Below are 18,504 nucleotides of genomic sequence, written 5' to 3'. Positions count from 1 at the left end.
ATATTAAAGCTGAAAGGCTCTTCCGTAACCGAGAGGCTTTATAGGAGAAGGCTCTATCCTTGCAATAATTTTACTAATTCTAGGAACTAAGAGGAACCCTGCAGTAAGTGAGGTGGGTTATAATAGTTCAAACACTGTGGGGCCAGACCATTTAACGTTTTATGTCAACAAGAGAATTTTTAAATTTATCTGAAATTTAACTGAGAGTCAGTGCAGAACTAAAAGAAAATGACTGATGTGGTCAAATTTTCTAGCCCTTGAAATTACAGAGAGGGGTGTTATTGTTGTCACTGGATCACTTCATTGATTTATCATTAACTGTTGTTGGCGTATGTTTTTCAACAGAGAAGCAACATAACAAAATTAAAGCCTTGTTAACAAAAGATAAAGTTACTATTTTGGCATGATATAAAATATGATTTACCTCTTATGTACTTGCTTCCTAACAGCTTCCTAAAAGTTACCTTTCCAAAGTTCCTCCAAAGGTACAATTAGAAATTGAATTCTTTTGTAAAAATACCATCAAACAGTACCAACACAGAAAGGTTCTGGTCAGATACCCTTGTGTTTATTCAGACTCATTTAATCCATGTTGTCTCCTTTTGCATTTGAGGTTTGATTGATGAATACATGGACAATATTACAAATTTTGTGACTTCAAATAACTAAAATACGAACATTTAAAAGCCATTCATAACCTTTTTATCTTGACCTTCTCCGTCGTATTTATGATTTATGTTTATGTTTGTATTTTGCTATTGTAATTGTGTACTCTTTGGTATATACGTGACCGCGACATTCTGATCTTACGTTTATTCAATTTAAAAAGAAGAAAATACATATCGATAAGTTCAGTGTCTTCGGAAGATTGCAGTATAACGCAAATGCCGCTCGAGGGCAGCATTTGATTTGTTTATGTGGCATCAAGCCAGAAAGGCTTGTGTCAGTCTATGAATCCATTACAACAGCATCACAAATAACAAGAATATCCACAACAAAAACACGTATTTGTTCCACCGTGGGTGAAACATTTTTTTTTTGCCCTGCTACGTTCAACGTTCAGCATATTATAAAGTTTGGGTGCAGGTGTAACAGGGGGAGAAAAGAGAGAATAGAAGCTACAGATTTACATTGGTGCACGCGTCAGCTGGACTGTGTTCCACGTTTGACGCCTGTTTAAAGAGCGTACAGTTCCCCCTGGATAATAATAAGTTAGCTAATGGATTTAGATGCGTTGTGTTGGGAGATTAAATGAAATCGACTTTGGAATGAAGGGGCATTCGAGTCAAGAAGAAGGACAAGGACGTGCTTGAATTATCGGTGTTTCTCAAAGGTTAAGTTCGTTTTTTTGTTTGTTTGGTTTTAACAATTTGTTAAATTGTGTTTGTAAACATGTGTGTATGTGTACTGACAACTTCACAGAGAAAAAGCTGTCACTTTAAAATATTTCGAATGCGTTGAAAACGAACTGTGACTACATTAAATATATTTGTGTTAGAGGACGAAAGTTTGTGTGTGTGTCTACATTGTCACCACACTGAGTTAAACAGACCTGTATTTTATGTGATAAGGGTCTCTAATAACCATCCGTTTCAGTCGTTTTGAGCTATGTATGCTACTTACAGCAGTCATGCGCTCACAGAAAATGGTTTGTACTTGTAATATAGACATATCTCAGCACAGACGCATACAACATATAAATGTCAATTATATAAATATATTCACACATTATGTAGTTCTTCCAAACTGAGATATTTCTTTTCTTTTAGCACTAGAATGCAGGATTTCCACCAACTATCCCCCAGGGCCTAGTTTTGTTAAAGTAATAAGCCTACCACATTTTTTTCTTAATGCCACTACCAGCATCCATCTGTGTTACCATGTTCACTTCTATTTTCACACACGTTAACTGTGGCTATGTTAAACTCAGCATGTGTAGGGAATGGCTACTTTTTATGTGGGTGTACATGTGCATAGGTGCAGAGATCATGTCTATTTTAATTAAGCACACTACTTACTATCTAACTACCAGCTAAAATCTCTCAAGCATCAGTATATATATATATATATATATATATATATATATATATATATATATATATATATATATATAATTTTTATTTTTTATTTTTATTTTTTTTTTTTGATAAATGATGAAATGGTTTTGAATTGAAGTTCAGTTGTCAGACCTTGGGCTTTCTGGTAGATAAAATCAAGTTAGAACTGTTTGCTGATTCAGTGATCACTGAAGATAAGGACATAAAAGCACAGTGTTTTGCAAATTAACCAAAAGTTGAATTAGTTTGTCCCAGAATAATAAAAAAGTTACATGTACAGGAAAAAAAGTCTGTAATTATATTACTGGTACACATTAAAAACATTAATAGCAGGATTACAGCACAATTTAACAAGGACTTTCTTTTTTCTTTCTTCTTTTTCCCTCTTTTTTTATTGGTTCTTCTTGAGTGAGTGGTACAGCAGAAGCATGAAGAACCCCCATTAAGTTCTGCTTTTCAAGATATGCCCCCTTCATAATGGAATGTTATGTCATTTCTGATGAGAGTACTACGTTCTGCAACCCTGTCTCATGTTTTTCCTTGCTTCCTGGTTCAGTTTGTTCCACCCCTTGTTTGGTTTTCACTTCCTGTGCATTTATACTCCGTTTTTCTTAGTATTTTAGCCGATCATTTTTTTGTTCTAGCTTGCCTTGTTCTTGTCTTGCCTTGTACTTGTTCTTTCCCTGTTGTATTCTCTCAGTTTGGATTTAGCATCTGTCGTTTGTTGTAGTCTGTGTTGCGTGTTATCTGTTAGCCTATCCATTTATCCTTTTGGTTTTCATGTTTTGCTTTCTGTTATCATGTATCCTGGATCTTTTTGTATTGGCTCATTGACCCAGGATTGTCTATATGACCCTGATAATAAAGTTTGCATCCACATATCATTCGCTTTGTGTTACAGCCTCTGTGTGGTCTAATTGCAAACAGCAACATAGGTAATTGGCTAGATAATGCCACACATTTATAGTTTCAATTATTTTGCAATTAGTTAGACCCAATTTAGCAAAAAACAGTTTGTTTTTGCAAATGAAACATCTTGGCCACACCTGCCCCGTGAGTATAACACTACTGCACCTCCTCAAAACAGGTTCTGTGCTAATTATAACTGGTTTGAGTTGCACTGGTTCCTCTCAGAGGGATCGCTGCTTGGCAGGAATTCTGCTTTTGTTTTGCAGCTCCTACTTGTCATCATTAACAACACCTGTGAAGTCAGACATGCTTGAAATTTTCCCTTCAACTCTTTGTGAAGTCTTGTGGTTTCCACATGCAATACTGGTTTTGTGGTTTCTTTTAGTTTCTTTGTGGTTTACTTTTTGGTTACTTAGTTTCTTGCTCCTAGTTATCTTATATCTCCATGTTTCTAATTGGTTGGTTCTGGTTTTCTCAATCTGGGTCTGTGTTGTTGTTTATGAATATGGATATGCTATTGTCTACCATTGTTTTGACTCCTGCCTCCTACAGGGATACAAGGGTATACTCCAATAAACCTGTTTGGCATGCTTGTCCTGCCTCCTCCTACTTTCTTAGCATATCGTATGACTATTTTCATAAAATAGATATGCATGTGCAAACATATGCTTACCAAAAATTCTTATGGTCTACAATACATTTTACACTGTCTTCTTTCTCTAGTACTTTCAGTTTGTTTTAAATTCTGCCTGGAGGTGAATTCTACATTTACATAGGCCTCGCTCTCCTTTTTCTGCATCAGAGATTGCTAAGATAAACATCTTGATGGGTGAGGGGTGAGTCAGGTAATTCTTAACAATTGCTTGGTTGTGAAATCGGCTGGGTAGGTGCATTTGTGTGTTTAGTGTAAGTCACAAAATCTCATGCGATCTAAAATAATAAACAATCATGTATCTTATTTCTCTCTTTTCTTTGATATTCAAAAGGAATTCAGAGTAGAGTACTGGTAGGAGTATATCGTACAGTTGTATTCAAAGTAATAGTAGTGTGTTTAAAAAAGTGAGTAAAGGTCAAAATTCTTATAATAGCTTTTATTTTCATATACATAAATGGATTGAGAACACTGAACATTTTATTCCAAATCAAAACATGAATTAAAAGTAATCAAATTTGTTATTACTTTACAGAAAGTAAAAAGGGAATATTAGGCTTTTCAAAAAAATAGCAGTGTCTGCATTTTTTGTAACAAACTCAAACATTTACTGTATAAACTGAAAAATTCTTGAATATTTAGCTTTCCTGTGAATTACTAAACCAATAATTCGTTGTATAACCACTGTTTCTGAGAACTGCTTCACATCTGTGTTGCATAGAGTCGACCAACTTCTGGCACCTGTGAACAGGAATTCCAGCCCAGAATGATTAAACTAAATTCAACAGTTCCTCTGCATTTTTTGGTTTTGCCTCAGAAACAGCATTTTTGATGTCGCCCCACAAGTGTTCTATTGGATTAAGGTCCAGAGATTGGGCTGGTGACTCCATAATGTTAATATTGTTGGTCTGGAACCAAGATGTCGAACGCTTATTGGTGTGTTTGGGGTCATTGTCACATCCATTTCAAGGGCATTTCCTCTTCGGCATGAGGCAATATGACCTCTTCAAGTGTTTTGATGTATTCAAACTGATCCATGATCTCTAGTATGCAATAAATACACCCAACACCACAGTAAGAGAAAGATTTCCATATCATGATGCTTGCGTCACCATGCTTCACTGTCTTCACAATGTACCACAAAGTGTTGTGCCATTTCTCTTTCTCACAGCTCTTTGGACCCAGAAATGTTTTATTAAAGCTGCTTCTGCTTTTAGCCATATACGTTTCTTATTGCACTCTGTCTCTGAAGCACTGGGGTAAGATGGGCTTTTAGCTCAGTTGTCTGAATGTTTTTTGAATGTTCAAGTAGCAGTTCTGCTAAATCAGTCTCTATCGTGTAGATGAGCATATGTAAGTGTGATAACGTGTTGCTGTGTGTGCATGTGTGTGTTACAGGTTTTGTTATGGGGTATTCACAGAGTAAAGAGGATAAAGCCCCAGCAGAGAAAACTGAGGGTTCCTCCTCTCCTGCCCAATGTGCAGACCAAAAGGGACAGTATGGACCTGAGCCCACAAACACCAGCCAGAACCAGGTTCAGCACAAAAGTCTACCTAGTGATGCAAATATCGTCACAGACACCTGCACACTCATGCCTTTTGCTGGTGCAGAAAATGTGACACCTTTTGAAGATGCTTCCTCCAATCCAGCATGGGGCAGTACTGTACCTTTGACCATAACGGGTGAGACATGTACTCCTTCACATGGAGAAGAACTCATACATTTAACTGTAATGAGAGGTGGATTATTGTGAGAGGTATACTAGTAAGAGAAACATTTGTGCCCATGATGTCATGAGAATGTTAAATAAAAAGGGCTTTTAAAGTACTCCCATTCACCGTTTTCTGTTTGCTCCATCTTAGGTGGAGTCAGTTTGTTTGTCGCACTGTATGATTATGTATCCAGAACAACAGAGGACCTGTCAATGAAAAAAGGAGAGCGATTTCAGATCATTAACAACACGTGAGTGTGTTTGAGTGCTTAAGTGTGAGCACTGCTGTGTTAAAGGTCAAGTCAGTGACTGGTAAATAATCTTTACATTTAAGTACCCTGGGAAAAACAAGACAATAGAATCAATAAATTCACAGGTGTGTGTGTGTGTGTGTGTATATGTATATACACACACACACACTGCAAAGCTCTGGGAAAAAAGAGACCACTACAAAATTATCAGTTTCTCTAGTTTTACAATTGATGGGTATGTGTTTGTCCAGGCTGAGCAGTTTTGTTTTATTCTATAAACTACAGGCAACATTTCTTCCAAATTCCAGATAAAAATATTGTATTTTGGAGCATGTTTTTTTATGAAAATGACTAATGGTCAAAATAACAAAACAGTTTCAGACAACAAATAATGCAAAGAAAATAAGCTCATATTTCATTTATAAACAACACAGTACTGATATTTCAACATGGGATGAGGCAAGAAATCAATATTTGGTGGAATAACCCTGATTTTTAAGCACAGCTTTCATATGTCTTGGCATGCTTTCCACCAGTGTTTCACATTGCTGCTGGGTAATTTTACGCCACTCCTGGCACAGAAATTCCAGGAGCTTGGCTTTGTTTGATGGCTTGTGACCATCCATCTTCCTCTTGATCACATTCCAGAGGTTTTCAGTGGGGTTCAGGTCTGGAGATTGGGCTGGCCATGATAGAGTCTTGATCTGGTGGTCCCTCATTCACACTTTGATTGACCTGGCTATGTGACATGGAGCATTGTCCTGTTGAAAAAAGCAATCATCAGAGTTGGGGAACATTGTCAGAGCAGAAGGAAGCAAATTTTCTTCCAGCACAGTTTTGTAAGTGGCTTGATTCATGTGTCCTTCACAAAGACAAATCTGCCCAATTCCAGCCTTGCTGAAACACCCCCAGATCAACATCGATCCTGCACCAAATTTCACAGTGGGTGTGAGACACTCTGGCTTGTAGGCCTCTCCAGGTCTCTGTCTAACCATTACATGACCAGGTGTTGGACAAAGCTGAAAATTGCACTCACCAGAGAAGATGACTTTACTCCAGTCCTCTATGGTCCAATCCTTACAGTCTTTCGCAAACTCCAGTCTGGCTCTTCTTTGCTTCTCATTGATGAAGGGCTTTTTTTCTAGCTTTGCACGAGTTCAACCCTGCCTCCAGAAGACTGTTTTGGACCATCCTCGCTGTGCAATTCACCCCAGCTGCTGCATGCCATTATTTTTGTAAGTCACTTGACGTCATCTTATGATTGTTAAGTGACATTCGAATGAGGTGGTGATCATCACGGTCGGTAGACAGTCGTTTTCGATCTCTGCCACTCTGTAGCTGTTGTCCCATGTGTTTGCTTCTTGACCTTGTTCTTATGAACTGCAGTTTTTTAAATTTTCGAGATGGAAGTAACCTGAAGCTCACTGTATCCCCTGCCATTAAAGCTACAATTGAACCTTTCTTTTCCACATTAAGAACCTTCTTTTTCAACTCTTTTGTCATGGTTTGTAGATGTATTTTACTGCACTTACTTTTTGGGTAGTCCTAGCACTGCTTTTCCCATCCAGCTGGTTCTATAACAAGAGAATAGTGATGACAGCAGCAGTGGTTTTTATACTATTGCTCGTTAGAATAGGATTTTGTTAATGTGATCACCTATTCAGCATCTCATTAAGTAGAATCAGGCGTGTCTGTGAAGGAATTCAACAAACACCTGAATGGAATGGCTGCTGTACATGTGGAGATGCTGATTTAAGAAAAAATTGGAGTGGTCTCTTATTTCTTTCTAGAGCTGTGTGTGTGTGTGTATGTGTGTGTGTGTGTGTGTGTGTGTGTGTGTGTGTGTGTGTATATATATATATATATATATATATATAAATTATATATAAATTATATATATATATAAAACTTGTGCACTTCAGTGCAATTTACCTTATCATCTGTGAAGTTGCGACTGAGTTGATCTATGCTGGGTGAATTTTATAGTCAATATGCTGTGAGGGGTGGTTGATTTGAGTACATGCAAATGAAATTGCACCCTCTCTCTCACTCACTCATTGACTCTTCCTCTCAATTCAATTTTTTTCAACTCAGTAAGTTTTATTGGCATGATCATATTCAATAATTGTTCGGTATTGTTCAGTATGGACAATTAAAGCTGGGGTGTAGCGTCTCAAATTTTGTAAAGTAAATTTGATGTAATTTGTGAAATGTTTCACGTTCAGTGAGAAAGTGCAGTTCTGTCTACAGTGTCATTGTTGAAGTCCTGGCAGAGTCTCTGCTCTCTGGGCAGCCATGATTTCTTCATGATTTGATGATTCCTGATTTCTCTCTCTCTCTCTCTCTCTCTCTCTCTCTCTCTCTCTCTCTCTCACTCTCTCTCTCTCTCTCTCTCTCTCTCTCTCTCTCTCTCTCTCTCTCTCTCTCTCTCTCTCTCTCTCTCTCTCTCTCTCTCTCTCTCAGTGATGGCGACTGGTGGAAGGCTTGTTCTTTAAGGACTGGTGAAGAAGGCTACATCCCCAGCAACTATATGGCTCCATCTGGCTCCATTCAGGCTGAGGAGTGAGAGACTTTCACATGCTTATTCTTATACTTTAATGGTTTACACACTATTGCATAATTCTCTACTTATATTTTCAGGACACTGTGATATATTGGCCTTTTGTTCAGTCAAATAGCCCTCACAATTCAAAACTTTTAGATATGGTTTTTAATATAAAATATGTTTTGGTGAATAAGGTGGTTCTTTGGGAAGATGGGACGTAAGGATGCAGAAAAGCTCCTCCTTCAACCAGGGCTCCAGCAAGGTGCATTTTTAGTGAGGGAGAGTGAGAGCACTGAAGGTAATGGATAAATAGATGAAGGGCACACACAAAGATGGGTCCAACACACCTGCAGTCAGTGCTATGTATAAATTTTCAACCCCCTGAACTTTTTCACATTGTTTTGTGCTTCAATTTGATTGTTTATCATATGACTGCCTCAACAATTTGAATATGAAAAAAAAAATGACTTAAGGGTTAAATCTGTTAATTTCATGAGTATATATTAACCCTGGATCATTTAGAGTTCCAAATCTTCTAGGATATGCTTCACACACTTCTGCTTTGCACACCTGGATCCTGATCTTTTCATCAATTCCTTCTGGCAAAATTGGTCAATGTCTGTCAGATTGGCTGGAGACCACTGATGAACAACAATATTCAAATATTGTCATAGGTTGTCAGTCAGATTGCGGTATAGACTTTTACTTGGCTACTCTAATACAATTAGGTTCTTGCTAGTTTTGGAAGTATGCTTAGGATTGTCTTGTTGGTAGGTTATTTGCCATCCTAGTCACATGTCTCTTGCAGACCAGAACATGTTTTCTTGAAGGTTGCCTTCCATTTAGCTCTATCCATCTTGCCTTCATCTCTAACCTTACAGATGCAAAACACCCCAACAGCATGATGATGCCACCACCGTGAGTGTTTTCCAATGAGTTCCAATTAGTTTTTTCCTTTCAAAAAAGATATCTTCTTATCACTAATCCTTAAAGCCCAGCATTTTGGATTATCTGGGAAATAATTGTCCTGCACTCTCCTTTTCCCATCTCAAGTGCAGATTTATAGCTCCTTCACCTCTGGCGTCTCTGATTATTGCCCTCCATAATCGTTTCCTTAGTGCTAGATCTTCTTGTCTAAGCAAAGTTATTATGACATATTTTTTGCATTTCTTAATAATGGATATAATGGTGCTCAATACAATTTTTATACCCAGACCCTCTTCATTATTCTCTGCACTTGTCTCCTTAGTCTTGATATTTGTGCAGATATGATCTAAACTCTTGTACCTCCCAGGACAAAGTGTATTTATAATATCATATGACACTTTAACTGCACATAGGTGGACTCATCACATAATTAGGGGACATCTGGTGGCAGTTGGTTGCACCAGAACTTATTTAGACATTTTTACAACAATGGAGTTGAATAGTTATGCAAGCAGTTTAGTTTTTTTTATATGTGAATAATTACATACCAGATTTTTTCTTTGTGAAAGTTTTTGACTAATAATTTTCCTCATAATTCAGTATCATGGTGTAACACAACAGAAATTGGCTATAAGCTTGTTAAGAATGAATGAGATGGTTTTATTCACAGGGTGAATTCCAAAATCAAAGTCAAATCACAGGTACAGGTTGACTACAGGATATAAGGCATACTATACACACAGGAAAAGCCAAAACATAATCGGGAAACCTGTCCAGGTGTAGAAGCCAAAGAAAAGAATCCAAGTGGCAGAGAGTACAAAGATGGAAAAGACAAAAACCACACAGGTAGCAAAACAGATCAGCGCAACATGGCAAAGGCAGAAAAAAGAATACCATTCAGGACACATAGGTAAACTTTGGCAATACTTCATAAAGATCAGATTGAACAGGATAGTATGGAGATCTGCAGTGTGTACAGGATCTGGTGACATTAAACAAGGAAGTGGATTATGGTTGATTCTGGGAATTCCTGAGTCATGTGGTCTCTGCTGGATTTTGGTATAGTATGTGAATGAGAGCAGGCAGGAGAAATGGAGTGTTAGAGTACTAGGGTTAGAAGGAGGCAAGACACTTGGACTGTTAAGTGTAGACTCATGACATATAATTCATGATTTAATATAATAAAGTTAATTTAAATGCCAGGTTGTAGCATAAAAAATGTGAAAAGGTTTGGGAGGTGCACAATACTAATGTAAGGCAATCTAAATGCTTGAAGCCTGCATCTCCCAACTCCACAGGTGAATTTTCTTTGTCTGTGCGTATCTGGGAAGAGGGTCAGGGAGACACAGTGAAACACTACAGAATTAAATCCCTGGAGAGTGGAGGATATTACATCACAGCACGGACTCAATTCAGTACACTCCAAAACCTTATCAACCATTATTCAGGTAAAATACCTCCCTCTCTGTGCGTGTATTTTTCTGCATTTCAACCGGCTGACTAAACACAGCCTAACTATCCCAAACTGTCTAATGATAAACTTCTTATCAGCTAACATTAAGACAGTGTTGTTTTAGTACAGTTTTGTAATTGTCATCGAACCCCAGTGACGTTTTTCCAGTGTCAGCCAGTGTCACTGGCTTAAACTAAACTTAACACAATGCATATTAAACTGTATTTGAGCACATAAATTATGGCAATGCAGATATGTTACAAAGATCTGTCTGTCTGATGCCAAATAATACGAAAAGAGTAAAATCTCTCTCCCTTCGACTTTCTCTCTTCCCTAGCTCACGCGCATGGGCTATGCCACAGGCTGACGGGAGTGTGTCAGACGATACAGCCTCACACACAGGGCTTGGGTAAAGATACATGGGAGATAACCAGAGACTCTCTCTCTCTGGAGGTTAAACTAGGTCAGGGCTGCTTTGGAGAAGTTTGGTTAGGTAAGAGTGAAGACATGCATACACACATTCACACAGACTGGCCAACAGCTTCCATTTATTAAAAGCAACATTAGCATTTATGAATAATTCATGAAGTGCTTGGTGATGCAATGGGCAGTATTTCATCCAAGTCTGGGCTGTGACAGAATGTATATAAATTCTGAGAAGGCACATTGTGCTGTATTCTGAGGGACAGTAAGTAAATGCAGTTTTTGCGGTAAGGAACAGGAAGAGTAAATGAATGAATGCATTATAAATTAAAAAAACTTTTGTCAGTGAGAAAGAGTAAACGGTTTAGGCCTTGTAGTAATACTAACCAATAAATGTAAACATTTTGGTTTGAAAACCATTTGCTGTAGATGACTCAAGGGACCAGTCAGTATGATAACTACATTTTTGATATTGCTGTTTACAAGGTTTCAACAAGGCAATGATTGCTTCAACATGTTACATCAGGTTCTTGCCTTTGCTTGCTGTTTTTGATAAGGCACATGGATGAGGACCACTAAAGTAGCAGTGAAGACCCTGAAGCCAGGCACGATGTTTCCAGCATCTTTTCTCCAAGAAGCTCAGATCATGAAGAAGCTTCGTCATGATAAACTAGTGCAACTCTATGCTGTAGTATCAGTGGAACCTATTTACATAGTGATGGAGTACATGAGCAAAGGTATACCCTGGCACTTACACACACATACAACATTGGATTTGTTCTAGACTTTTTGCTAAACAAACTCAGAAAACTGTCAGACTGGTTTGGTGAGAATAATGGTTCATTAAAAAAGAGGTTTCAGCAGATGTCATTTCATGGTTCATGGTTCATGATTTTCACATGGTTCATGTGGAAAACAAAGTTCACCGTCTTTGAATTCTATCATCTGTTCCTTAGCAGGTCTTACAAATAGATAAATACAACCTCAGATGTACAACAACACATGACAAATTACACAGTGTCATTATTTATTCAACAAAAACTAAGCCAAAATGCAGAATCGGTGTGTAAAAAAGTACACACACCCTTACAAGAGTGTAAGTAGGTGCTGTTAATCAAATGCCCATAGTTAACTGATTATTAGAAAGTGTGACCACGTCTAGAAAAGCAGACATTTTATAAATTTGCTGGTCTGGAGCATTCATATATGTGTTATCATGATGCCAAGGAGGAAAGACATCAGCAATGATCTTACAGAAGCAATCGTTGATGCCCATAAATCTGGGAAGGGTTATAAGTCCATTTACAGATCATTTGAAGTTCATCATTCTACAGTTTGAAAGATTATTCACAAGGTGGTTTCTTCAGGGGAGGATGTCCCAGCAAATTCACCCAAAAGTCAGACTGTGCAATGCCTAAGAGCTACATGTCAAACTCTACAGGCTTCAGTTAGCATGTTAAATGCTCAAGCTCATAAGGGTACAATTAGAAAAAGACATAACATGAATGGGTTGTTTGGGATGGTTGTCAGGAAGAAGCCTCTTCTTTCTCAAAAGAGCATGGCAGCACAATTTAAGTTTGCCAAGTTGCAACTGAACAAACCTCTAGCCTTCTGGAACAATGGCCTTTGTACAGACGAGACCAAAGTTTGGTTAGGTAAGAGTGAACAGACAACTACATATGCTCATACATGTTGTTTGACCATAATTTACAGTGCCATGTTTGGCAAAAACCAAACACAGTACATCAGCAAAAACACCAGATGTCAAGCATAGTGGTGGAGAGCTGATGATTTGGGCTTGTTTTGCAGCCACAGAACCTGGGTACCTTGAGTGGACCATGAACTCTTCTGTATACAAAATTATTCTAAAGTCAAATGTGAGGCCATGTATACAACAGTTAAAGCTTAGCCAAAATTGGGTCATGCAACAAGACAATGATTCCAAGCACAGCAGCAAATCTGTAACACAATGGGTGAAAAAAATAAAATCAAGATGTTACAGTGGTCCAGTCAATGTCAATACCTCTGAGGTTTTTAAGTGTTTGCAGGCAGAAAGGTTTAAATACTGAATTAGAAATGTAAAAAGAGATTCTATATTCCTTATGAAGTGATATGGGTATAGAGAGGAGATTTTCTGCAGGCCTCTCCAAAGGCCACGAGTGTGAGCATGTATAAGGCAGACTGTTCTGGATTATTCCAGTAGTAAGCATTAGGATACAACTTTATCAGTACAGAAGGGTGTGAAGTAAGACCATCTTTGTTAAGAGAACTGAAGACTCCTTTATGAATTTCAGTGGGCCTTTGTTCATCAACTTTAAAAAACAACTTTATCTTACAGGTGCCGCGTGTTGCAAGGGGCCACGTGTTGCTAGGTGTCATGTGCTGCGGGATGAGCACTGGGTTGTAATCTTGTCAAACTTCATCTTGCATAATAATGGATCTCAATTCGCATATGGTGAATAATGTATGGTTTGGCAATAATGGTGAAAACTAATATGCAATAGAATAATACCGTATAAAAACTTGAGTTTTTGTGTACTAGTTAGTCATTCTCTGGAAGGTGCGTCAAGCACTATCTTTAAACTGCAATAAAGAACAGGACCAGCTATTCTATTCAACTAATTATTGAGTCTGTAACTTCATTTCTTATTGGATTCATCTTCATTTCTTTTTGGATTTACAACTACAATACCAACATGGATTTAGGAATCACACCTCAACTCAACTGGAATTCTGTGGCAGGACGTTAAGAGAGAGCTGTGCATAAACAAATGCGCACAAACAAACTTCAATGAGGTGAAGCAATGTTGTAAAGAAAAGTGGGTCAAAACTCCTCCAGAATGATATGAAAGACTTGAAAGTCAAGAGACTTCAAGTTACTGCTGCTAAGGCTGGTTCTACAAGCTATTTATTCATGGTGTGTACTCAATTTTTACACATGGCTTCTCCATTTTGGCTTTATTTTTGTCAAATGAATGGAATCATAAGACCTGCTAAAGACCAGATTATTTATGTGTTGCTAATTAAATGTTCTGATACTATAGAATTCAAAGAGGGTGTACTGTTTTTACATGACTGTGCATATGTGTGTGTGTGTGTGTGTGTGTGTGTGTGTGTCTATATATATATATATATATATATATATATATATATATATATAGCTTAGGATAAGAGACCACTAAAAAATGATCAGTTTCTCTAGTTTTACATTCGATGGGTATATGCTTGACCAGGCTGAGCAGTTTTGTTTTATTCTATATTGTATATTGTATTTTAGAATATGTTTTTTTATGAAAATGACTAATGGTCAAATTAACAAAACAGTTACAGAAATTTCAGACCACAAATAATGCAAAGAAAACAAGCTCATTTTCATTTATAAAGAACACAGTATTTGGTGGAATAATCCTGATTTTTAATCACAGCTTTCATGCGTCTTGGCATGCTTTCCACCAGTCTTTCACATTGCTGTTGGGTAACTTTATGCCACTCCTGGCACAAAAATTCTCTCAGATGTTGTCTTTGAACAATTCACACATAGCAATTGAGCGATGATTTTGGAGCCCCAAGCGACCTCCAAAACTGGCACATGGAAAATCAGGGCTAAACTAACTCGCCATTACTCTTGTGATGTAATGTGGCTCCCAACCTTTGATTAGAAACAAGCTAAAATCAGAGTAAACTAAAATAATGTATTCCTTTAAAACATGCATATGCATGCATACCCACCCACATACACACAAAATTTCAGTTAAAAACAATTAGCATATTTGTGTGATATTCATTCATTTGTATTTATTGTTTACTCAGTCACACATTGTTCATTATTTTCTCAGGCAGTCTTCTCATGGTCCTCACACAGGAACAAAGGAAACCACTTCAGCTTCACAAGCTAGTGGACATGGCAATGGAGGTTATTACATTATGATAATTAAGTTTAATAATTTTTATAATGTTGAACCCACATAAAGCTATATTGCCACAGCACAATATTGTGTAAATATTTTTTACATTCAAACACTTCTTAGTGCGGTTCTCAGGATACACCAGTCAGTCCATATATATATATATATATATATATATATATATATATATATATATATATATATATGAGAAGAGGATTCCAGGGATTCCGCTTCTCTTTACACAGCTGATGAAGGACCTCTCTCTCTTAAGTAGCCTATTTCTCCAGGAATATTGTGCCTTGCAAATATCGTCAACCCATTTAAATCATCAGATTAATCTGAATTACAAATGACACTTGCACAGATTATTCCAATAAGAGATTATTTTATTGCAAAGCAATATACTCATAAAAAAATAAATAAATACAAAACTGGAAAATACTGGTTACATAGGTAAACCCTTCAGACTAGTACTTACAACTAGTTTGCAGTTAGTGCTGGGACAAGTTTCTACCAGCTTTGCACCATTTGGAAGAGACACTTTATTCCTGGCAGGTTTTCTCCAGATTGTTCAGGTTAGTTAGATGGTACTTCTGGACCATGGTTTTCAGACAGTGTCACAGATTCTCAATTGGATTTAGATCTGGACTTTGATTTGGCCATTGTAGAACATTTATTTTTGTGTTTGGGAGCCTTTTTTTTTTTTTGCATTTTCTAACATAAAATCAATATCACTTTAAATTAAGTAACTTTGAGGGTCAGTCTTTTAAAATAAAATCAGATGTGATGACTTTCAAAGCATTAAAGGCATTGTGTGTGTGTGTGTGTGTGTGTGTGTGTGTGAATGAATATTTCACTTGAGCAGATCTCAGATGGGATGGCCTTTATTGAGAGGATGAACTATATCCACAGAGACCTGAGGGCGTCCAACGTCCTGGTCTCTGACAATATGGTGTGTAAGATCGCTGACTTTGGCTTGGCCAGACTTATTGAGGATGATGAATACACTGCCAGGCAGGGTAAGCTAACAGTGGTAGCCTAGTGGGTTGGACTTTGGTCTATCAATCTGAAGGCTGTCAGTTTGAATCCCTTCCCTTTTCTGCTATGTAGCTGCTGTTGAGCACTTGTACAAGGCCCTTAACTCTCAAACCTCCAGGGGTGCTGTAGAATGTCTGACCCCAGCTTTCAAAGTGGCAGTGATCTGAAGAATACTGCATTTTCTTGCTTTGTATGGAACAATGAGTTGAATCCTACGCTGCAGGACCTGACTGTGTCTCGTTACTTCTACAAATTTGTCTCGTGCTCTCTCTCTGTTCCTATTGTCCTACCATTCTGTCTAATGGCTTAAAATCATATCTCTTTACATCTAATGGCTTTAAGTACTGCTCTCTCTGTGGCTGGGTTGAAGCAGAGGTATACCACGAGCTAAAGTGTGATTATGTTCACAGTCAGTGCGGGTCTTCCATAGGCCCAGTCAATTTTACTGAAATAAATCATGTTAGAGAAATAAGGTCTATTACATGAATTATATTGCTCACTGAAGACTTATAATGCCAGCAAGCCAAAAGAAATGTCAAAATACAATACATGAAAGCAAAAGTGTATTCATTGATAAAGAGAATACAACAAATAAATATTTTGATATATTTTTGTATATTTAACAGTAATTTATAACAGCATGTATAATGTTTTGCATTAACTATAATACACATGTATACAATGTGAAATACAGTGGACTGCAATTTGTTTATCAGGTAATGGTATGTATAACCTAATTCTATTAAGTTTAACATGAAATATCCACTTTAACTGTTACTGCAATTGCTTATGGAGAGGCTGTCCTAATCTTTAATAGCACAATGCTTGCTTGCAATCTTCATATTCTTTTCTGCAGTCTGAAACAGGATATTTTTGTGGGCTGTGAATCAGGGGTGAGGAGGAACTTTAGAAGGTATATTGGCCAAGAGAGCAGTTCCTACTGCTGTGAAAATGATGCTGTCACAACAAAGCTGGCACACACAGAACACAGCTGCTTATGCTTTCTTGTGCTGGCCGTATGGAAACATGGCCAGTTCAGTTGGTTAAAATGGCTTGTAAATGAATAATGCCCGTTTTCTTCCCAAATACCTTATTTTGTCCTGTTCTCTCTCTATAGGTGCCAAATTTCCAATAAAATGGACTGCGCCTGAGGCTGCCCTTTATGGGAAGTTTAGTATCAAATCTGATGTGTGGTCCTTTGGGGTTCTACTCACTGAAATCATCACCAGGGGAAGAGTCCCTTATCCAGGTTAGTATAATAGTCTAGCTAACAGACACAAAGGTAGGGTCATCCTTCTAATTTCTCTTCCTGTCTGTGACTTTCTCTCTCACGCTTACACACACACCTGCATCCATGACCACACCCACACTCTCTCTCTCTCTCTCTCTCTCTCTCTCTCTCTCTCTCTCTCTCTCTCTCTCTCTTAAGCACCTGTCTTGGGTTTTTTTTTTCCCTCATACTTTCTCACACTTAATTTTCTCACACCCAATCAAACCACAATATGAAAGGACTTTTCGTTTTCCTCATCACCCTGCACACCCCTGCCTCCTCTTACCAGGTATGCTGAATCGGGAGGTAGTGGAACAGTTGTGTTGTGGCTATCGTATGCCTTGTCCTCCAGAATGCCCAGCCTCCTTGCATGAGTTGATGCTGCAGTGCTGGAAGAAGGAGCCAGACCAGAGGCCCACGTTTCACTACATTAAGACCTTTTTAGAGGATTTAGCAGATCACTTCAATGCAACAGCCTGAAGAGGAACTGTGATACACACATACAAGGATTCATACAGAACTGATTTATTGAAACCAACAAACTGGCCTGAGAAAGTGCTTGTGGGTTTGGAACAGTACCCAAATATATCATCTCTAACCATCTAAAAAGGATTTGTGAGAATTATTTATAACAGGGGCTCTGTGATCACAGTTTAGCCTCTGTGAGTCAGAGGAAGACTGTGGAAAATTTGATATGCTCATTAACCTGATCTCACACACACACACACACACACACACACACACACACACACACACACACACACACTGCAAAATGCTGGGATTCCTAGATTGATGGGGGCATCAATAATATTTGAATCATAAACTGCTTTTGTGTCACACTGATAAAAAGGAATAGTTTTTACATGAGAATAGCTAATGACCTGGATAGAGCATTTTGGTGCTAAGATAATAAAGCTTTTTCCTTGCAGACAAGTGCAGGTCACTCCGTCTACTTGTTTTGTATGTCCAGTAGTATCTTTTGCTACAGAAATGTTTTTCTTGCATGCCTGCTCTGCACCTCCATCTTGCTGGGTGTCTTGAGAATCTTTAATATGAGTTGCACTAGCCACTGTTTTCCTGGCTTGCCTCTGGGCATTTTTTCATTTCATCATGAGCAAATATTTTCTAAACTGCGACACCAATTAGGGTGTGCCATCTGTGAAATGACCAATCAAACTGCATGACAAAGTGGTGCGCATAGCCAGAATCACCACCGATCATTCTCAGCACTGCAGGAACTGTACTGAGCAATACCAGGAATTGTCAACTTCAGATATGTGATGCACACAACTAATTTGTTAGGTGTGTTTATGGGAATACCTATGTGCCAATCTCTTGTCTTACATAGTTTCTGTTACTGGC

General features: G+C 37.9%; 1 protein-coding gene across 2 annotated transcripts; it reads left to right on the top strand.

The window, feature by feature from the left end:
- Positions 1 to 1,181: 1,181 nt before the first annotated feature.
- On the top strand, positions 1,182 to 17,970 carry LOC113579325 (tyrosine-protein kinase Yes). Of its 2 annotated transcripts, none has more exons than XM_027013164.2 (12): positions 1,182 to 1,333; positions 5,017 to 5,301; positions 5,482 to 5,581; positions 8,045 to 8,143; positions 8,321 to 8,424; positions 10,352 to 10,501; positions 10,844 to 10,999; positions 11,487 to 11,666; positions 14,766 to 14,842; positions 15,700 to 15,853; positions 16,990 to 17,121; positions 17,432 to 17,970. In XM_027013164.2, the coding sequence occupies exons 2-12, from the start codon at positions 5,025 to 5,027 to the stop codon at positions 17,620 to 17,622; spliced, it is 1,620 nt and encodes a 539-aa protein (XP_026868965.2). In that variant the 5' UTR covers positions 1,182 to 1,333; positions 5,017 to 5,024; the 3' UTR covers positions 17,623 to 17,970. The 2 variants fall into 2 exon arrangements, with proteins under 2 accessions (XP_026868965.2, XP_026868964.2); XM_027013163.2 differs by lacking the exon at positions 1,182 to 1,333 and adding an exon at positions 4,832 to 4,877.
- The last annotated feature ends 534 nt before the right edge of the window (positions 17,971 to 18,504 follow it).

Source organism: Electrophorus electricus, chromosome 19 (genome assembly GCF_013358815.1).
Source record: "Electrophorus electricus isolate fEleEle1 chromosome 19, fEleEle1.pri, whole genome shotgun sequence".
Taxonomy (NCBI): Eukaryota; Metazoa; Chordata; class Actinopteri; order Gymnotiformes; family Gymnotidae; genus Electrophorus; species Electrophorus electricus.
This window is presented reverse-complemented; position numbering and strand designations above follow the sequence as displayed.